The following is a 19,936-nucleotide window of genomic DNA, read 5'->3' on the forward strand; positions in this document are numbered from 1 at the left end:
TGTAGTCAGCTGCATGGAACTTAAGCATGAATGTGTTGTGCTCTCCTCACCCTCTTCCTAAAGGCATGATGGGAGCTTACGGCCCACCTTACATGCCCATGCAGGGTCCCCACGAGGGTTTGCTGAGTGTGGCCCCAATGCCACCTCACCCTGCAGGGGTGCCTAACCTGCCTCCTCACCATCTCCACCCAGGCATGCCGGGGTACCCGGGCATGCCACATCAGGGTAAGGGCCCTCTTGTCCTAGCCACACCTGCTCAGTCACATGTGGTCGTGCCTCTCCTGCTGGTGGGGTTTACCTGGTCTACAGGCTGCAAAGCCTAAGCAGACAAAGCTGAGAAGCTCCTTGCTCATAATCAATCAAAATGCACTGACTTAACATACCTAATGTACAACATCCACATTCATACAAATTGCATGTTAGAGGTGATTCCAGATAACTACCATTTAACAGATGTTGATAAACTAACAGTTTAAGGAGTTAAAGATCTTTACATAAACCCAGAAATACAAACTTACCCATAGATCTTCTAAAATCTAATGTGTGTTATGTTCTAAATTAGGTATGGTGGGAGCTGGTATGAACGGCATGGCTGGAAGTCCTGGGCAAAGCAATTTCATTCAACAAGTGAGTGAGAACAAAGTATTTCTGTTGAATAATTATATCTAATGTATTAGTAGTGTTGCACCGATACCAGTATTGGGCGGGGCTCCGATACTGCACTAAAATAGTGGTATCTGTATCAGTGGGTACAGACAAATAGGGCACCAATACCATTTTGAGAGCCAAAAGTTTATTCAACTATTGTCACCCATCCTGGTAGGCAATAAAAAGTTCTACTGAATTCTTTTTGTATTAGTCTTTTTCCTGCTTCATAAAGGTAAGCAGCAGATTGACAAAGCCATGATGGCAATTATTTTACATCCAAGTAGTATGCAGTTCTTCATATATGCACACAAACACATAAATTTCAAACAGATGGTATCATTATCAGCCAATACTGCACAGCCAGGTATCGGTATCTGGGCCAAAAAAATGGCATCGGCGCAACACTCTGTATTAGTAATGTCTTGATTAATAGTTTAACATCTTTAATGCATAAAAATCTGGCTACGTTTCCAAAATGATTGCTAATCAGATGCAATTAAATAGATTTTTTTTTTTGTGTGTAGCCATGTTGTAATAAACTGTTTTTCTTCTCTTTGAAGCCTGGGATGTTCAGTCCAGGACAGCATGCTCCTCCACCATATCCAGGACAGGGCCAGCCTTCTCATTTGCAGCCTACAACTCCAATGTTTGTAGCACCACCACCAAAAACACAGAGGGTGCTCCACTCAGAAGCCTACCTGAAGTACATTGAGGGATTAAATTCAGAATCGAACACTGTCAGCAAATGGGACCAAATGTTAAAAGGTGCTTTTTCCGTGCTTGTTTAGGTTTTAAAAAAAAGATTAGGTTGTACGATCCAATTACATTCTAGTCTTGTTAGCTGGAGCAACGGAACTAAAATATCTGTTTTCTTTTACATGTTTACGTGATTTTGCTAACAGTGCTTTGCTAAACCTTTCATAACCCTTGGTATTTGTAGGTGTATCCACAAAATGATAAATCAAGTGTAGAATAAAAACAAAAAGTAAGAAGAGTGAAACATGGTTTGCCCACATTTTAATATAAAATTTGTGAACTTTGTTCTGAGGCCCCTAGCGTAGGTTTTTTGTTGTACCCTTTATAAGTCAAATACTGAAAGAATATTAAATATATAGTGGAGGATTTCAACACATTTTTGAAAAGAACCGTCCTCTCCACTTAAAAATAAAAATGCACATGCACAACCCTGTAGGAACGCCTATTAAACGTGTGCAAGAGCATGCACAAGCCCATTTCTCCCCGCGGAGGCTCTGTTTAAAATGTGCTGTTTGCATCGCTCATACTTTCCAAAAGCGGGGGGGGGGGTTTGAGGGCGTAACGACAAAGTTGCGCGACGCTGGAGAAGGCACAACATGGATGATAGCAACAACTATTGAACAGTTCCCGTTTGACTCAGCTTTGAAATCAGTTTTGGAAGGATTAGAGGGAGAGAATGTTTGACAGAGAGGGAGTGTTTGCTGCCTGCCTGTGTGTGTGAGAGAGGGGGAGAGAGTGAGTGAGTGAGAAATATTCAACACCGTCGTGAAAAACTGTCCGAGTAATGGTCATCACTGTTCATGTCACAGTAAGAGTAGATGACATCATTTGCCCACGGGTTAACATCAAAGTAAGACTTCAAGGCTAACTAAAGCTACGGTGCACAACTGCCTTAGAAAATTAAGTAGATAGATTTGCCATCACAGGTTTTAATTATATACTAATTACATCAACTTTCCTCAGCTATATTCCGCAGAAGAGCGATAAACATCCTTGGCTTGTCTGTGTTGTGGCGGAGCTTCTTCCTGTCTCTCTGTGTTTTCGTGGGAGTAGGCTCCCAAGCTCTCTTTTCAGCAGCTGTTCGTTCTGCGGGGGGAACCTGCTTCGACCTCGTTTTCAATCCACCTCCAATAAATTGGCAGATCTCTTTCCAGTCTATTCAACAGGATTGTACAAGCTTGACAGACTTGATTGGATTTCCCCGGTCTAATCGAAACGTTCACTACAACTTTCTGTAATCTTTCTGCCACTGACAACAGTTGATTTGAACTTCGGAAAAGTTGTGTACATTAGTGTACGACACCGGCTACTCGCATGTCTTTTTTGCACAAGCGACAACAATAGTCCAAATCGATGATCTTAAGTTATCCACTGCTCACATCACATGCTGTTTGTTTACACCCCCCCACCAGCTTTCTGTCGCTCTTACTACGTCACAGTCAGTTGCACTCATTGGTTGTTGGCTAATTTTTCAGCATTGGCCAATTTTTTGGCACAGACATGGTTGGAAAAACAGCGGGTTGTTTTTATCAACAATCTTCCGATGTCTCATTCATCGGGGCCAGACTAAATTACACATTTAGTCTGGTTTATCAGGCTAATGGGTTCCAATTTATGATCAATGTTAATTTTACACTACAACACATCGACTGCAAGTTAGCCAGGAAGTTGGATTTTGGTCTCACTAGATGAAAGCACATTATTTGAAGTCTGAATTACCTTCAGCATGATTTTTTTTTTCTCATCTGTTTTTCTTGCTGCTTTCATAAAGACACAATTTGTTGTAAGATTCCATAGTAATGCTAATAGTTTAGCTGCAGATATTTGCAGCTCCTGCAGAGTTGGTCTTTTAGCCTCTTCTCAATGCCATCCCCAACCAGCCTGTGAGCTCAGTTGGACAGACATGTCCTAGGCCAGAGCACACCGAATCAGATTTTTCTCCCGATCCAACAGAAAATTGTGTAGGACGAGGTTTTTGCGTTTAGTACTCATTTAAAGTTAATGGCGATGATGCCCAACATGATCTTGGGACCTGTCTCTGACTGAGATAGACCCCAGGTCTATTTTAGTTGGACTATGCAGCAATTCAGCTGCAATTTCATGGGTCAGACAGGAAGAGAGATGTCGTTACAAAGGAAAACGTATCTGCTTTGGAGGAAAATGCAAATATAAAATCTGTTAATCACACAGGGAAAGAGTCAGTTCGGAATCGCACATCGTGTGTATAAAAATATAATACTTTACCCATGATAGGAATTCAGGACGGAATAAAGAGATAAAGTAATGATCCTCTTTGAGCCTTACAAAAATACCAAGGGGCAGAAAGTGCAGTATATCAATCTTTTAAAAAAAAAAATAATAATAATAACCTCATAGTAAAACAGTGATCCCCTTTCAGTGTCACAAAAAAAACAAAATAACGAGGGGCAGACAAAGCAGGTAAGCGCGGCATATTATCACTTCTGGAAATAAGAAAGAAAAACCCAGATAAACTCCATCACCTCTTGCTCTAGTCAGTATATGAACCACTGCATTTATTGCTGTGGGGGTTTTTTTCTCGTAAGACGTAGAGCTCATGTTTTTAATCTAGGCATATGAACATCCTATATCTGATCTGGTTTGAGATGCTTTCCAGACTGGATTTGCTTTATGAAATGTGCTGGTTTTTTTTGTTTTGGTTTTTTTTTGTTTTATGTGGGAATTTTTTTTATTTGTGTATAGCACAGAGACCGAAGTGAAAATAAATCTGTGCAGATCTGCCCACCCTGCCCAGTTGTAGCCTCCCTATATGCAGTCAGTGCAACATGGAAACACTGGATCAGAGATTAAAAAGCCATAAGCAACCTTGGTGTTTAGACCTTAAGTAGCTCTGCATTTGTGTCATATTTTTATTGATGAAGGGTCTGAATTGATCTGGGAGAGATGTTCAAAACTTTGCTTGTTGATGTTGGGCCTGCATATAAAACCTCAGTGAAATCTAAGACTATGGTGGTGACATGAATGTATAGAGCGTTTCAATAAAAGTATGCAAATAAATTGTTTAAGGAATTTTTCTTTTTTCTTTTACAGCTCAAAGACGCGATGCTCACCTGACCAAAGAGCAGGAAAGTCGGCTTCCTGCGCACTGGCTAAAGAGCAAAGGAGCTCACACGACCATGGTGGACGCACTGTGGCGTTTGCGTGACCTAATGCTGAGAGATTCTCTGAATATCTGTCAGGCATACAACCTATAACCTCCTATATAGAACCACTCACCTCAGTAGTGACTCTTATCCTCAACCTCTTCAACTGATAGACTGTAGAATCAATATTATCGTGAGTGATGACCACTTTTTTTATTTAGCAGACTAAATGAGCTAAATAGTGTTTGTGTGGGTTTTTTACCATTTGGAATAATAGTTACGCTAAACATGATTTTTTTGTTATTTTGTTTTTGCTTTTTGAGCTTCCTGTGCAACCAAAATAAAACTATAAACACGTCTGTTTTGTTTGTATTTTTCTAAAGTGTTTCTTAATCATTTTGGGGTTAATTTAAAGTTCTTCCTGTCTGATGTCGTCACATCCGGGAAGAATTAAGCCTGTGTGCCATTCTCTTTAGTGTTTGCCCTGTCCTCCTAATGTTATCCTCTTCACCGCCCGCATTTTTTATAATAAAATAGCTTACTCCCACTTTGGAAAGAGGAACCTAGAAAAGCAGGTGACTTTTAACTACTAGATCTTATGGACTAACTTAAAACTAAAGAACAGGAGCGAATAGGTGAGTTTCATTTCTGCTTATAGTTGTCGGCATTAGCAAGCTAGCTAATAGCTGTAGGTTGAGCTTTAAAGTCAGCAGTAAATTAAAACATTTATCAGACCCGAATTATCGAACATTTATACCTAAACGTCAGGTGTTATTCTTTATATGAATACTTCCTTTTGGAAATAATACAATTTCTTTCTAAATAGAATAATAAACACCGATTTCTCCATAGAAAGAAAGCTGCTTTGCTAAAATGTTTTGGTTTAGCTTATAGGAAACCGGCGGCCCGGTTTAAAATAAAAACCTAAACACGTTTTTAGTTGACAATGGTACGTTCTAAATCCGGGCGGGTTTATTATTCAAAATGTTGTTGGTATTTTATTTTTATTGCCCTTTACGTTGCTTTTTGGAATATGTTTAGATATTTGCATGCATCGGCTAACTGGCTAGCTTACCGGTTAATCTTCCAGGAACAGAATCATTTAAGGTGGCCTTTAATGGACAAGTCGGATAAATAAGAATAGAGATCGAGAGATTGAGGTGTATTGAGTATTATTAGATAAACACAATGAAACAAGCTTTAAGTCCTGGACGCTTCCCAAACACGTACCTGGGGAAATATTAGGATAGCCAGTTGATAAAGGGTGTCTTCATCCATAGCCGATGGGTAATTGATAAGGATGTTGGGGATAATGGAATAGATATATGCAGAGGCATAGCCAGAACATGTTTATAAGGGTGGCCAGGCAGTAACCATTGGCTCCAAAATCTCAGGGTAAATCTATATTACTCCAACAGGAAAATTAACGAGCAAAACATCCATATATTTTCTAGATAAAGACAAACTATTCTTTCCCACAGCCTTTGCTAACAGATAGACGAGTATATTCAAACACTCGTGCTTTCTAGATAGAAGGTATAGTGGATAAAATTATTTCAGGTCTGAGTTTTGGGCAAAAATCTTTTCCATTGTCATTCCTTACATACATTTATCAGTAATCTTTCTGCATAAAATTGATATTTACAATTACTAATATCTACTTAAATTGATTATTTAGTAAGTTTTTATTAGTAATTTAAAATAGTTACTTATCTAACTATCATAGATAATCATATGTATCTATGATTTCACTGAAGACTCCTAGATGACTTGCAGAGACACAATTTTCTCTTTACCCCATAAAACACAAAATCTATTTCTGCTTGAATTCTGTACTTATTATCTTTAATGTTAGTATGTTGATGTGCATAATTAACCACAGTGTTTTGTTGTCAAGTAATTGTTAATATGTGGAAAAATCAAAATGTTAATCTGCCACCGTCTGTATTAGAGGGAAAAAATGGTAGGCCCCCTATCTAGCTCCGCCCCTGGATATATGCAAACGAATAACTCCTTATTGTAAAATACTACAGTTGTTGGTAAAGAAAAACGCTTTAAGTAATTGCAGTAATAAATGACAAAACATATTTATGATAATATAAATAACCAATTTAATTGTCTGTACTTGCAGAACAAAGCAAATTCTGATTATTTATTAGGATATGGATTTTACTTATTAGTAATGATACAGCAATTTTCAGGAGTTTTTTACTGTGAGGCTGTCATCCATTAACCATTTACTGCAATGATACAGATCTTAAGTATATCTCCAATAGTAAGGATAGCATTGAGTCAGCTTTGTTAATCACTAAACTCAGTTAAGATTTGCAACATGAGTCCATACAGTTTCTACAGCCCTGTGTAAAATCGCTGTAAGAAGCTCAGTGAATCTAACCCTCTTACTGTGATAGGATCCCATCCACACCTTTAGACTTTTAAGTTTACAGACTAACACACTTTCAAAGGCCGACTTTCAGTGATGTAATTATAGTGACATGAAATAAAAAAGCTGATTGTAGATTTGTGGGTCATTCAAACCTTTTCGCCAGAAGTATCGCCTCAAGACCTGAATAAATCCTGACGAATACTCTGAAACTGCTAACTTGTTATGGTTGAGTCAATGGTAGGATTTTACGGATGGGAAAACTCCAGTGCTTTTGTTGAATTTGCTTTAACTGGAAATTGTTTTGCTATCTATAGATAGATAGATATAGATATATGTGCTCTCTAAACCCTTTTACAGGAATGTGTTTTTATCTCTTTATTACTCGCTGTCTTCCTGGTAGATCTTTTATTTACACCGCCTCGGACCACAATCTTTCACCCTCTGCAGTTTTCTCATCTTGAACATCAGAGCACAAAGGATGTCTCAGCTCCAATTTCAGTGTCCGCCCAGCGCCATTCCTGCTGCCTCTGCTCCGCTGCAGATGGGGCAGCCGCAGCCCAGTTACAGCATCCCGTGTGCTACAGGTGCCCTACCGTCGGAGAGTGCAAGCCAGCCCATCAGGAGCTCTGCTCTCCCCGCGGGCTCAGCCACCCCCTATAGTACCACCACAGGTTTGTTTGGATTCTCCGTTTAGCGTTTCATTCTTTTAATATTTTAATCTCCTTTAGCATGCTGGTGCATCTCATTGAAACAAATATAAATAAAAGTAAAGACAGATTTATTTATTTTTTATCATTTTCTTCACTGCAGCACATATTTTCTTTCTTTTTTGCTTGCTTTCTGTGCTGGCAAGTGCACTAAAGATGAAGCTGTCCACAATTTTGTAGCGCTATGCAAATAGGAGGTACATGTGTTTGATAACACTTTCTGCACTTGTTATGCTAATTAAAAGTCAGCATATTGGACAAATTTCAGCGTAATATTGACAACGCTCAGCACAACTGGCCATAGGCTGAAATGTGCTGACAGAAGCCTGGGCGAGGGTCTCCGGAGTCGGTCAAGCCTCGGATACGCTCACAAAAATGAGCCTATTGGTCTAACTTCAGCGTAGCTTTGCATTGAAATGCACTGGTGGGAATTTTCAGGCCTTACTTCAGCTAGTACTACTTTTGGACCTATTTAACACAATCTTACTATCGCAACTAGTTGTGCTTACCTTTTTTGTTTTTGCTGTATGACTGGAGTTTTTATAATCATTTAAAATCATCCACCTTAAGCAATATGAACTATTGAAATCTCTATATGCCTGTGGTTAGTGTCATTCTGTCTACTATAACATTGTGATAACATACATTTTTTAGCTAATAATGTTTTTTTATATTACATTTAAAATTCTTAAGAAACTAATTTTGTACTTTCTTATAAGCCATTGTTATCGAAGTTTTGGTGAGTTAAACACCTGAAATAACTATGAAATGAATAGATTTGTTATTATTCTTGAATTTATTTTCTGAAATAAATACCCTTTAAGGTGTTAAAGACATTCATGGGTGACTGTGAGTGACTTTTTTTGTTTTGTTTTGATTTAGTATCTAACATGGCAAACCCTAAAGAGAAGACCCCTATGTGTTTGGTGAATGAGTTAGCCCGTTTTAACAAGATCCAACCTGAGTACAAGCTTCTTTCTGAGCAAGGACCAGCTCACTCCAAGGTATAGATCGTTCAACATAATAAATGTCTGTGACCTCGTACATATTATTCTAATGAAGGTAATTCCTTTCAGATCTTCTCAGTGAGGCTCACTCTGGGAGATCAGCACTGGGAGGCAGAGGGAACCAGTATCAAGAAAGCCCAGCATTCAGCTGCTGCATCTGCCCTCTCTGAGACCACACTTCCCAAACCCACAGTTAGATCACCTCGAAACACAGGCAGGAACCCAGGTGGGCTGCTTCCACTTGATTTATCCTAATCTGAATAATAGATTTCATAGAGGTTAAGAAAATTAACTTTGGATTCTGACTGATTTTTCTTGCTTTTGCTTTATAGTAGATGGCAGTACACACAGTATGGAGTTGAATGCACTTTGTTTGAAGCTTGGTAAAAAACCTATGTTTAAACCCATCGACCCATACCCGTGTATGAGACCACCAAACTACAACTACAATGTTCGCGCTCCTGGACCTTACCAGCGCTCTATGCAACAGTATGTTTTAGTCATGTGGAAACAACATATTTTTGTTAAGTGTAAATGTTCAATTAGAGAAACTATTTTTGTATCCAGGTACTACTATCCATTTCCTCCAGTGGGACCAATAGTATACCACATGGAGCTCTCCATCGGGAGCCAGCAGTTTATTGGAAAGGGGCGAACGCGGCAGCAGGCCAAACATGACGCTGCTGTCAAAGCCTTGAAAGTGATGCAGAAGGAGCCAATACTGCAGCAGTTGCCGGTGGTGAGAAAAGTAGAGCAGGCTCAGCATGAACAGGCTTTTATCCAAAGTCAGAGACTCAAAACTTTTCTATTTTTAATGTTGTTTTTGACAGATGAATGGAGAGCCTGAGGAGGAGGAGAACTTGAACAAATCCGAAATAAGCCAAGTGTTTGAAATAGCTCTAAAAAGAAACCTACCTGTCAACTTTGAGGTTTGTTAAGGTTTTTTTTTTATTTTCAAAGATAGAAACTATGTAGGAATAGGATTGAAGATATTTTCTTTTTTTTTTTTTTCACGCAGATTTTAAAAGAAGAAGGGCCTCCACATATGAAGAATTTTGTAGTGCGTGTTACAGTTGGGGAGTTCTTTGGAGAGGGGGAGGGCAAAAGCAAAAAGATTGCAAAGAAGCTGGCAGCTGCCGCCGTGCTAATAGAGTTAAAGAGGCTCCCCCTCATACCCGGTGTGGAGAAGAAGCTGCCACGCATCAAAAAGAAAACAAAATCTATCATTAAGGTGTGGCAACTTTTAACCGGAATTGGCAATAGTCAGTGCAAACCTGAAGGTTCTTCATAAGGTAATGATTTATCCATCATGTCAACAGCTGCAGACCAGCCCTGAGTATGGCCAGGGGATGAATCCCATCAGCCGCTTGGCTCAGATCCAGCAGGCAAAGAAGGAGAAGGAGCCAGAATACAGCATGGTGACAGAAAGAGGTCTGCCACGGCGAAGGGAGTTCGTCATGCAGGTTGTCATCTGCAAGTTGAGGAATGCTTGGATAAAAACTTCTGTCAATCATTCTTTGCATTGAGTTATATTCATGTTCTGTTACAGGTGACTGTGTGTAGCCAGACTGCAGAGGGACTGGGGCCGAGTAAAAAGGTGGCAAAGAGGAACGCAGCTGAGAAAATGCTGGAACTGTTGGGATATAAAGTGCCTCAGCCTCAACCTCCCAAGCCAGCACTCAAATCTGAAGAAAAAGTATGGCTAAGTTATCAAATGATCAACATTATCACCTCTCATTAGTTTGATCCATGCCTATGCTTCAAGTAAAGAGTTATTTATGTCTAAAAAAAAAAAAAAAACAATGGAAAACACAGCTGATAGCAAACAGCTTCTAATAGTGATGACATTACACACTCAACACCTCAGAAAACAGTGATAATAATCGCCCCAGCTGTATTCACAAGGGAGATATTTATGCAGATGTATCCAAAGGGGATGGAGAATCCAGCAGAATTTTTTTTGGATACTACTGCTATCACCTCACAGGGTGATAAGAAACAATCTAAAAATATCCCAGAATCAGTTGACATTCAGGTGAGGGTCACCAAGTTATTACAAAGATTACTCAGATGTACGCAACCATCAGCACATCGTGTTTTCCCTGAGCAGTGGATGATCTAAAGTACATTGGCAGCATTAGAAGAAACTGAAATGTCTCTCCTTTATCTTCAACCTTTATTTACAAGGCTTTAACTTCAGTAGTGGTAGTGTAGCTATCTAAATGTAAAAAACAAAAAATCTCTTTAAGCTTATGCTTTAGATTCTGTATCTTAAAAGGATTTTAATATCACAGGTATACATTAGCAGCAGGTAATTAAAAAAGCCTGCTCCCCCACAACCGTCTGACATTACAATGTTATGAACAGTAATGCCTCCTCATACCTTAGGTCGCTCCTTTTCTAAAATCCTTTTCCCCAATTTACGTTTGCAAGGCTCATCTACTTTCTTTTTCAAAAATATCTTTAGGGAAAAGATGGGCTCAGTTTGTGCTCTGTTGTGTTATTTTTTATTTAAACAATAAATGCCCTGTTACCATTAAGGGATGTGTTCTTCTGCTTTAATCCACATATTGTGGTGCCTTTCTGTTCTAGAAGGCCATGTGTATAAAAACTCTTTTGTTTTCAGAATCTGTTTTAAAATTACTCATCTTATTTAAGTTGACAGGCAGAGCAAGATTTATTTTTTTCACCCTATTATCATTTATGTTTTCTGGCTCTAAAACAAATTTCTTTCTTTAATGTTATGAATTTTGTTAGAACAAATGTATATATTTTTTCTCTGTTTAGGCGCCAGTTAAAAAGTCTTGTGAGGGGCGCAAAGTAACCTTCTTTGAACCAGGTTCAACAGACGACGTGACAGTGTGTGAGTATCTGTTACAAGTGTCTCTACAATTTGTTAAAAAATATTGAAACCATCTTACATTTTTATGAATGTCAGGTACAAAGGAGGAGGATTTCCGCTTGCCTTACCTCAGCCACCAGCAGCTGCCTGCAGGTATCCTGCCCATGGTGCCTGAGGTGGCGCAAGCAGTCGGGGCCTGCCAAGTAACCCAGCTGAAGGACTACAGCCGAATTGTGGCCAACCCAGGCAAGGCCACAGTCACTGCCACCATTGCCAACGAGCTGCTGTACGCTGGCTCGTCTATGACTGCTGTGGCGATTTTAAAGAACAAAAACAACCTGACCCAGATGCCCCATGGACCCCTCACCAGACCCTCTGAACAGCTTAGCTATCTTGCATCTGTACAGGGTCTGCAGGTAACAGCACTTCCTCCACATTATTGCCTGAATGGAATGTCTTTTAGGTACTTTTATTTTATTTAATTTTTTTTTGCATTTGCTTGCAGGTGGAATACAAGGATTTCCCCAAAAACAATAAGAATGAATTTGTATCTCTGATAAACTGCTCCTCCCAGCCTCCACTCATCAGTCACGGCATTGGAAAAGATATAGAATCCTGTCATGATATGGTTGGTAATTTGAAAATGATTATTAAAGAAATCTTTATTTAGGACTAGGAAGATTTCCAGAAAACGTTTATAACAGCTAAGGATTCCCCTAATCCATAGGTGGCCAGTTCCTGAGGGCCGGTATCCGGCAACTTTGGTTCAACACACCTGAATCAAGTAATAAAATGGTTGAGAGGACTCAGAAGGAACTGAGGTGTGAATCTGCAAGTTGCAGGATTCCAGCCCTCAGTAACTGGAATTGCCCACCTCTAATGGATGCAGCTGTAACAATGTTTTTTATTAAGTATAGTTATATCATAAAATATAAGACCAGAAATGATGATCAAAGAAAAACCTTTTTTTATGGAACCAGTTTAATTCACAGGAAGTTTGAATGACAACTTAGTTTAGGCACAATGTATAGGCATAAGGAAGATGATCACATTCAAATCTAATGATATACTTGAGTTTGTTGTTCTGTCGAAGTATGTTAGGCAATATAAACGCTGTTCCCGATGGGCTAACCCCTCAATCACTATATAGAGAGGGCACTATATAGTGGACTTTATAGTGAACTTAGTTAACTGACCATTCGGAGAGATAATCACTACTTTTCGTTCTCTGTTGGTCACGCTACGCCATCTTTGTCCTCTCCCGCCAACAAAACAAATCCCATGTTGTTTTGCGACGAGAGCTTTTGCAAAGCATGCTGGGATATATCTGCTCTTCTAGTGACCATAGACGCACACTATTTCCCAAGGTGTATTTTTGGAAATTGTACTCTTTCATCCTATAGACATTCGGCCACTCATATAAAATGGTGTAACCACTATATAGTGCTCTATATAATGGGTTATGGCGGATGTTCGGACATAGCCAAAAGGATAATAATATATTATGCAAGCTATCATATGAAGCAAAGGTATTTTACAGATTAACACACAGAGCAGTTTTAGGTGTAATTGTTCAAACCAGTGAAACTTCTGAAAATCTTTGGTTTTTAGCTGCTTTGAGACCAGAATGTTGCAGATTGATCGAAAAATCTTGTGGATATTCATTAGGTGACAGAATATATTTTTGTTGCTTATTGATACAAGCCTATGGTCATACAAATATGAGGCACTTTTAAAGTTTTTTTTGGTTGGTTTTTTATCTTTGTCACAAACACCTGAGTATATTCTAACACTTAAAGAGTAATAAATATAACGTCTTAATGTCTGCAGGCTGCACTGAATATATTGAAGTTGCTGTCCGAATTAGACCAGCAGCCAAACGAAAGGACAGGGAATGGACCAGCTTCAGGGTAAGATGTAAAGATGTGGCCAGTTTCTTTTATCTGTTTGTTAGACAGTAAAGCTATCATCATGCTTGTAATTAAAATATTCATTAAAAATATATTGAAGGTGAGAAGATTTGTGTTAAGGTTTGCAGTTTTTAGGTTTAACTTATTCCTGTATGTAATTAGATATTTGCTGGCTGTGGACTGAACAATTTATAATAAACTGTTGGAAGTTGGAGCATTCTAGCTGAATATTATTTCACCTTGATTTGAAAAGTGCAAAGAAATCAAACAAACCTTAAAGGTATAGTGGAGGACGTTCTTTTTCCGGTTGATTCGTCAAAATAAGTGGTCCTCCTAATTGTCAATTATTCCGGTGATATGTTACGTAAGGCCGTCCTACGTGCTCATCCCCATTTTCACCCGAGTCTGACATAGTGGAGAAATTACAAATCTTCTTTTGGAAAGTAAACTTTAAGAGTGATGCAAACAGAAACTTTTAAAGGGGAACGCCAGTTTTTTTACATTTGGCCCTGGATTTTACGTTATTACATCATGTTCTACTCACCCATATGAGTTTTGTGTCAGATGGAGCTGTTCTGAAGATATTCCTTTAGGTTACCGGTATATCCAAGTAACGTCTTCCTAGGGGCAATCAACTTGAAGGCACAAACTAAACTGTTCATAATTTATCATTTATGGTACGCCAGCCTTCATAACATGTAGGCGAATCACTGTCCCCCAGACATCCGCGGTTATATTTTTTTATATTTCTATTTTTTAAAAACAAAGCAGCATGTGTATGACATAATCCACACGTGCCGGCTACCATTCATTCATTCTTTCCACTGAACTGCTGCTAGTTTTACTCACATGCCTGGAAGATGTCTAGTGCTAGAAGCACAGATGATCTCGCTCTCGAAATGGAATTGAATGATTCAGATTAGCTAGCCGAATGAATAGAAGGGGTAGAGCGTAGCGGGCGGTGGCCCGGGTTGCCTGTTACTCCAGTGCGCACGTGCAGATGACGTTATACACGCGCCGCTTTGTTTTTAAAACATATAAATATAAAAAATATAAGCGCAGATGTCTGGGGGCCAGTAATTAGCCTAGGTTATGAATGCTGGCGTACCATAAAGAATAAATTATGAACAGTTCAGTTTGTGCCTTCAAGTCGTTGCCCATAGGAAAACGTTACAGCTCCAAATGACACAAAACTCTTATGGGTGAGTAGAACATGATGTAATAACGTAAAATAAAGGGCCAAATGTAAAAAAAAAAAAACGGCGTTCCCCTTTAAGGAGGGCGTGCACGAGGAGAAATGGGCCTGTGCATGCTCTCACATGCGCTTAATAGACGTTTGGGCGGGTACAGGATTGTGCATTTGCATTTTTTTAAAGTGGAGAGGTCAGGTCTTTTCAAAAATTTGCTAAAATCTTCCACTATTCCTTTTTAAGAATACAATGTTAGAATATTTCCATCTTTTTCTTTTTTGTTTTTTTTTTAAGCGAAGAATATCTTTAAAGTATTGTTCTTTTTTTGTTTTAACGCTTATTTTTTTCCCCCTCCATACTGTTGGATCAAACAGCAAAACTTAATCTGTTCTTTCTTCTCCAGGTGTGGCAAGCAAGAAATGGAGGGTGACCTGCACCTCAAACAGGCTAACTCAAACACATTGGCACAGACTCTGGATAGTACGGCTTAGATCCGATTTGGTTGTCTGTAAAAGCACTAGAGAAAACTCACCACACTGTGTTCTTTGTCTTCTTTTGGATTGCTACAGATAGCTTTACCCACTGTGGGCCCTGAAGTATTAAGATAACTGTTACAAAATGTTCACAGTTAAACAAGATTGATAGAAGTAGCTAATTGATGTTGTTTAATTGTTCACATTATTTTTTCTTCTCAATATTGAAACAGTAGCTGCATCCTAGTCAGTGATTTGTTTTGAGTGTATATGAAAAACTCTTTAGTGAATAAACTGTGAATATTGTTTTTTTTTAGGGGTAGTTATTTTTTCTTATATTTTAACATGTCTTATTCTTTATTCCCACAGAGCTAGTTGATAAAGATGGAATGTAAAGTTTGGGCCTCCTTTTTTTCTAGGGTGCAGCTAATGAACATTTGTTGATTTTCCTAGAGTGCTTTCTATAAACAACCAAAAAGATAATAACTAAATGTAGCGTGATATGTAACGTGATGGTCTCTGCTGTGTGTGGCAGTGACATGCCCCCATCTCCTTTTCTCCCTAATGTCATCTTCCCTTCTCTGTTCATAACCCATAATGGTAATTAAACTCCTGTGCTAACAGGCACCAAACAAATACCTCTGCTCTCTTGTACTCCTTTTCTACCATCTGCTGATTCATGAACCTGTAATTTTGTTGTGTCTCTAGTGGTTTTAAAACAGAATATCTGCCTACAGAAATGCTATATTGAACCAAATCACAATGTTGATATTATGTTCCATCTTCCAATGGCAAATCATTGCTTGGATAATGTATGTGGATGAATTATATATTATTTTTAATTTGTTGTTTTTGTCTAATTTTGTTAATTTTATGGGGGTCTTGCATTTAAATATTAGATGTTTGGAGCATGAAGCATAAAGTTATTCTAAAATTTCCATTACTAAGTATTACATTTTATTTCATTTGTTCAGGCTTAAGGTTAAAAAGAACTTTGCTACCTGTTTATGAGAGAGTGTCTGATAAGATTTGATTTGAAAAAAGGAAATACAGTAGCTAGCTAAAATTAATTAAATGTTTTCTTAATCGTCCGTTCACTTATAGACCTACATCTAATCTTCCGTTCCTATCTAAAATTCTTCAGAAAATAGTTGCTAAACAAGTGTGTGACCAATTACACCGTAATGAACATTGTGAAGATTTTCAGTCTAGGTTTAGACATCATAGCATTGAAACCGCTCTGATTGAAGTCAGTAATGATATTCTCATGGCCTCAGATAATGGACTTGTATCTGTACTTGTCCTATTACTGTAGATCTCAGTGCTGCATTCGATACAGTCGATCATAATATTCTGGAAAAGCTTGAGCATTTGTAGTAATTAGGGGAACAGCAATAGGCTGGTTTAAATCTTTTTTTATCTTGTATACAAATTTTAGTTTGTTTATACATGCTCCAGGTTACATGTGGACTACCACAGGGATCAGTGCTAGGGCCAATCCTCTTTAGTATGTATGTACTCCCAATCGTGAGAATTATTGGACAGCAAGGGGTTAAAAATGAATAAATAAAAAGCTACACTTTCAAAAAACAGAGTTATCAGAGTAATTTCTTTTTTTCAGCCTCTACAGCTTAAGGATTATTACAACCAGAGGGATCATATAAATAGAACCTCCCCTGCAAAATCTGAAGCAGGATATAATATCGAACTAAAAATACCTTAACACATTCCCTATGAAATGCAAAATGCATGACAGTTTTAGCATATTTAGTTGTAATATTGCATATTTATCTCAGCATATATATATATATATATATTTATATATATATATAATGCTAATTGGAGCATATCTAAATGATGTAGATAACCAAGTAAATTTTTGTATCAGAAAAAAGTTTCAGGTGTTGCCTAGACTGTTAGGAAGGTCATAATGTGTGAATAAAAATTTCTTTTGAAAGGTACACTACCAATTACATCAGGAGTAGATCTAACAGAGCATTTTAAAGAGAAAGTCAAAATTGGCATTAAAAATGTGATGATCTTGATCTTTTTTAGGACCAGGTCGACTTTCACATGAGGCCTGCTTTGTTTGAATAGCTTTTTCCATTGACAGATAAATTAACCTTTTCAAAACTATATATATATTGGTACAAAAACAATGATTTAAAACATCAAAGATAACAAAAAAAAAATGCATCTATCTATCAAAGGATGCATTCATTCTTAAGCCCCTGTATGCTGTTGTAACACTTAAATACTGATCTGAAACCATTTATTTACTTGATTCTTCCCTTTATCCTATTATTTGTGCTATGTTTTTTTAAACCATTTTTCAGCACATACCCATTTCAAGAGTAAATCAACTGAACATTACAAGGAATGTTGAGCTCATGCTCTTTTCATTTCTGCATCGTCTGAAGCACCAGCTCTCATTGCAACTGGTGGCTATGGCAACCATAGGGCCAAAAAAAAAAATAGACGTTGACAGCAGTACCATCATCAATTAATATGTAGTTAGCAGGACTTTTTGAAAATTGTCTAATCTTTATTTTTGTGCAGGTTGTGCTTTTAGTTTCACTTAACCTCTCTGACAAAAGGCAGCCACCGCTTTGGGAACATACAGACAGCAATTGAGGGTGGGGCAGTTGTGTGTCGAACGCCAGCTGCCTGCTCTTGATTTTTTTCCTTTTATAAAGATAGAGAGAAAAGCTGCAAGATTGTAATAGGATTAGTTCCACCTGTTTTTTCTAAGGCAAGTAAAGAGCGAATTTCCAATCATTTTTACATGCACAACATTTCAATTCAGTTTTATCTATATTGCGCTAATTCACAACACATATCTCAATTCTCAAGGACATTTTACAGAGAAAATTTAATCAAATTAACCAACAAGTTAATTACAAATTGAAAAACATTCTTTTCTTTTTTAAATTTCCTATTTTATGGCCTGTTTTTAAGGATCTTATCCAAATTTGGAGCAAAACTAATGATAATCATCTTTTGTAGGTTTATTTACATCTTAATAAATTTAGACTTAAAATTACAATATTGTAAAGATAGATAAGGCAAAGTTTCATTTTTCCTCATGTTCTTCTGATTTCTCTTAGCAACTGTTGCAATGTATAACTAAAATTGTGTTACCATGGTTACTTACTTGAGTCAAAGGCTTGTCCTCAGGGTCGTCAGCTGTTTAAACAGCAGAGCAATTTAAAACCTATATTCTATAGTTTCACTGATTATACTTGTTGATCTTTCAGCAAACCATAATGCTAACTGTTGTCCACAATGTTCTACATGTCTTCTTTATAAAATTATTGCTAGATGTTCTAAAGGAGTTCTTCTTTATTGGCTTGTTGAGCTTCTTTAAGTCATTCTCTCTTATGCCGTTACCCCAGCAGATGATGGCAGAAGAGATCATGCTCTCCACAACAAACTTATAGAAGATATCCAGCATTTGCAAACACTGTAGGACCAAAGCTTCTGGTAAATGGCCTGTACTTACAGTTGTGCTTGCAAGTTTCCAATCAAGTTTGTTGTCCAAGTAAATACTGAGGTATTAATACTCCTTCTTCACCACCACTTCTTCTCACATCTTGTTAATGGCTTTTGACTTGTTCTGTTTCTTCTGAAATCTACAATCATTCACTTGTTTTGTCCACATTCAATGAGATTATTGTTTCCACACCATATCAAGGGGCTCACCAGCTCCCCATAATCAGCTCCTTGTCCAACAAAACATGTTATTCTTATGGAACAATCCTCTTGTTAATATTTAGCATTGCTAATGTAAAAGCCATGAAAAATAATTTTTCAGTAAAGTTGTGCAATACTGCTTATTTTGGTATCAATCAGATACCAAGTAAATATAGGGCAAGTGTCCTCAATACCTATATTAATAACAATACACTGCTGACATTGTACTTTTATATTTTTTGTGGGCTTTCCTTTGGATTGTTTTGTTTAAACGTAAGAATTTAGACACAATTTAAAGGTGACTACTATAATAACACAATATACTTATGATAAACAGAAATAATAGAAAACAAAAGGAATATGTGTGCAAAATATTATAATTAGAGAGCCAATTAAAAGGGAGAAACTATAATGCAAAAATGCAATGTTTACAAAGTGTAAAAAATCATCAAACAAAAGAAAAAAAAAATCTCATCATAAAATATAAGACCAATTCCCTGAAACCTCAATGTAGGCCCTGACCTATGTAGATGAAGTGAAAAGGGGAGGCCCTGAACCCTTTTTTGAGCTGAGACAGAGCAGGGATTGTAGCGTTGGTGACCTGGCTGTATCAGTCCCACCAGGACAGTATTGATTCAATACCAAGTTAGTATCTTTCTTACCTGTTTACTACTAGAAACTGTATTTGCATAATCATAATAAAACTATTTACTCTGTCTTGCTGCTAGGTATTTTTTTTATCATATTATCCTCTCAAAGGCTGCTTCCAAGATCCAGAACAGACGCTCTAGATGTTTCAGTTCCTCAGTTTGTATTTTGAGAAGCCCATTGGTGGATAGAGTACAAATATGTGGGTCATTGGAAATGCCAGGGTTGCAGTTCCAGTTTCTCTCTCTTTTTCCAGAAATCTGATCTGAACCTTATTTTTTGCTGCAATCATGAGTAAAATGGAGTGCCACTAGATGGCAGCCTTGTTTTTTACTCGATTTAACAACAGCTCTTGTTACTCTTGCCTTCCTCCCACCCAACCAACCAACCAAACCACCTTCTGCAGAATACCCTCCTCTCTCTCTACTGGCAGGCTGTGGGGAACCCTCAATGCAATGGTGTAAGGAGACATGTTGGAAGACTGGAAGCTTCTTCCTGCCCAACATCCCTCAGCTTCATCGATTTAACCTTTTCCCTTATTCTTTCCTAGACTT

General features: G+C 37.9%; 2 protein-coding genes across 3 annotated transcripts in view; both read left to right on the top strand.

Annotated features, from left to right (window-relative positions):
• LOC107096119 (protein polybromo-1-like) overlaps positions 1 to 4,883 on the top strand; it is a 21,018-nt gene extending 16,135 nt beyond the window's left edge. The window contains exons 26-29 of the mRNA XM_015392626.1: positions 64 to 225; positions 563 to 627; positions 1,209 to 1,413; positions 4,474 to 4,883. Of these exons, the coding sequence (XP_015248112.1) occupies positions 64 to 225; positions 563 to 627; positions 1,209 to 1,413; positions 4,474 to 4,637 (596 nt within the window). The 3' untranslated portion in view covers positions 4,638 to 4,883. The remainder of the gene's footprint in view (positions 1 to 63; positions 226 to 562; positions 628 to 1,208; positions 1,414 to 4,473) is intronic.
• A 100-nt stretch (positions 4,884 to 4,983) lies between these two features.
• stau1 (staufen double-stranded RNA binding protein 1) lies at positions 4,984 to 15,673 on the top strand. 2 transcript variants are annotated; one of them, XM_015392627.1, is made up of 15 exons: positions 4,984 to 5,161; positions 7,313 to 7,583; positions 8,502 to 8,623; positions 8,696 to 8,852; positions 8,959 to 9,115; positions 9,194 to 9,365; positions 9,457 to 9,555; positions 9,645 to 9,857; positions 9,946 to 10,089; positions 10,176 to 10,322; positions 11,414 to 11,489; positions 11,565 to 11,884; positions 11,974 to 12,096; positions 13,299 to 13,378; positions 14,972 to 15,673. In XM_015392627.1, exons 2-15 carry the CDS (start codon positions 7,391 to 7,393, stop codon positions 15,057 to 15,059), a joined length of 2,091 nt encoding a protein of 696 aa, XP_015248113.1. In that variant the 5' UTR covers positions 4,984 to 5,161; positions 7,313 to 7,390; the 3' UTR covers positions 15,060 to 15,673. The 2 variants fall into 2 exon arrangements, with proteins under 2 accessions (XP_015248113.1, XP_015248115.1); XM_015392629.1 differs by having other exon boundaries at positions 8,962 to 9,115.
• Positions 15,674 to 19,936: the final 4,263 nt, after the last annotated feature.

The sequence above is a fragment of the Cyprinodon variegatus genome, unplaced genomic scaffold, assembly GCF_000732505.1.
Source record: "Cyprinodon variegatus isolate N-32 unplaced genomic scaffold, C_variegatus-1.0 Scaffold599, whole genome shotgun sequence".
Taxonomy (NCBI): domain Eukaryota; kingdom Metazoa; phylum Chordata; class Actinopteri; order Cyprinodontiformes; family Cyprinodontidae; genus Cyprinodon; species Cyprinodon variegatus.

Excerpts from the sequence above, each read along its gene's own strand:
- stau1 (XM_015392627.1), top strand. The coding sequence starts at position 7,391 with ATGTCTCAGCTCCAATTTCAGTGTCCGCCCAGCGCCATTCCTGCTGCC. Across the intron at positions 7,584-8,501 it reads CCCCTATAGTACCACCACAG|TATCTAACATGGCAAACCCT; the intron begins GTTTGTTTGGAT and ends GTTTTGATTTAG. Across the intron at positions 9,858-9,945 it reads AAACAAAATCTATCATTAAG|CTGCAGACCAGCCCTGAGTA; the intron begins GTGTGGCAACTT and ends TCATGTCAACAG.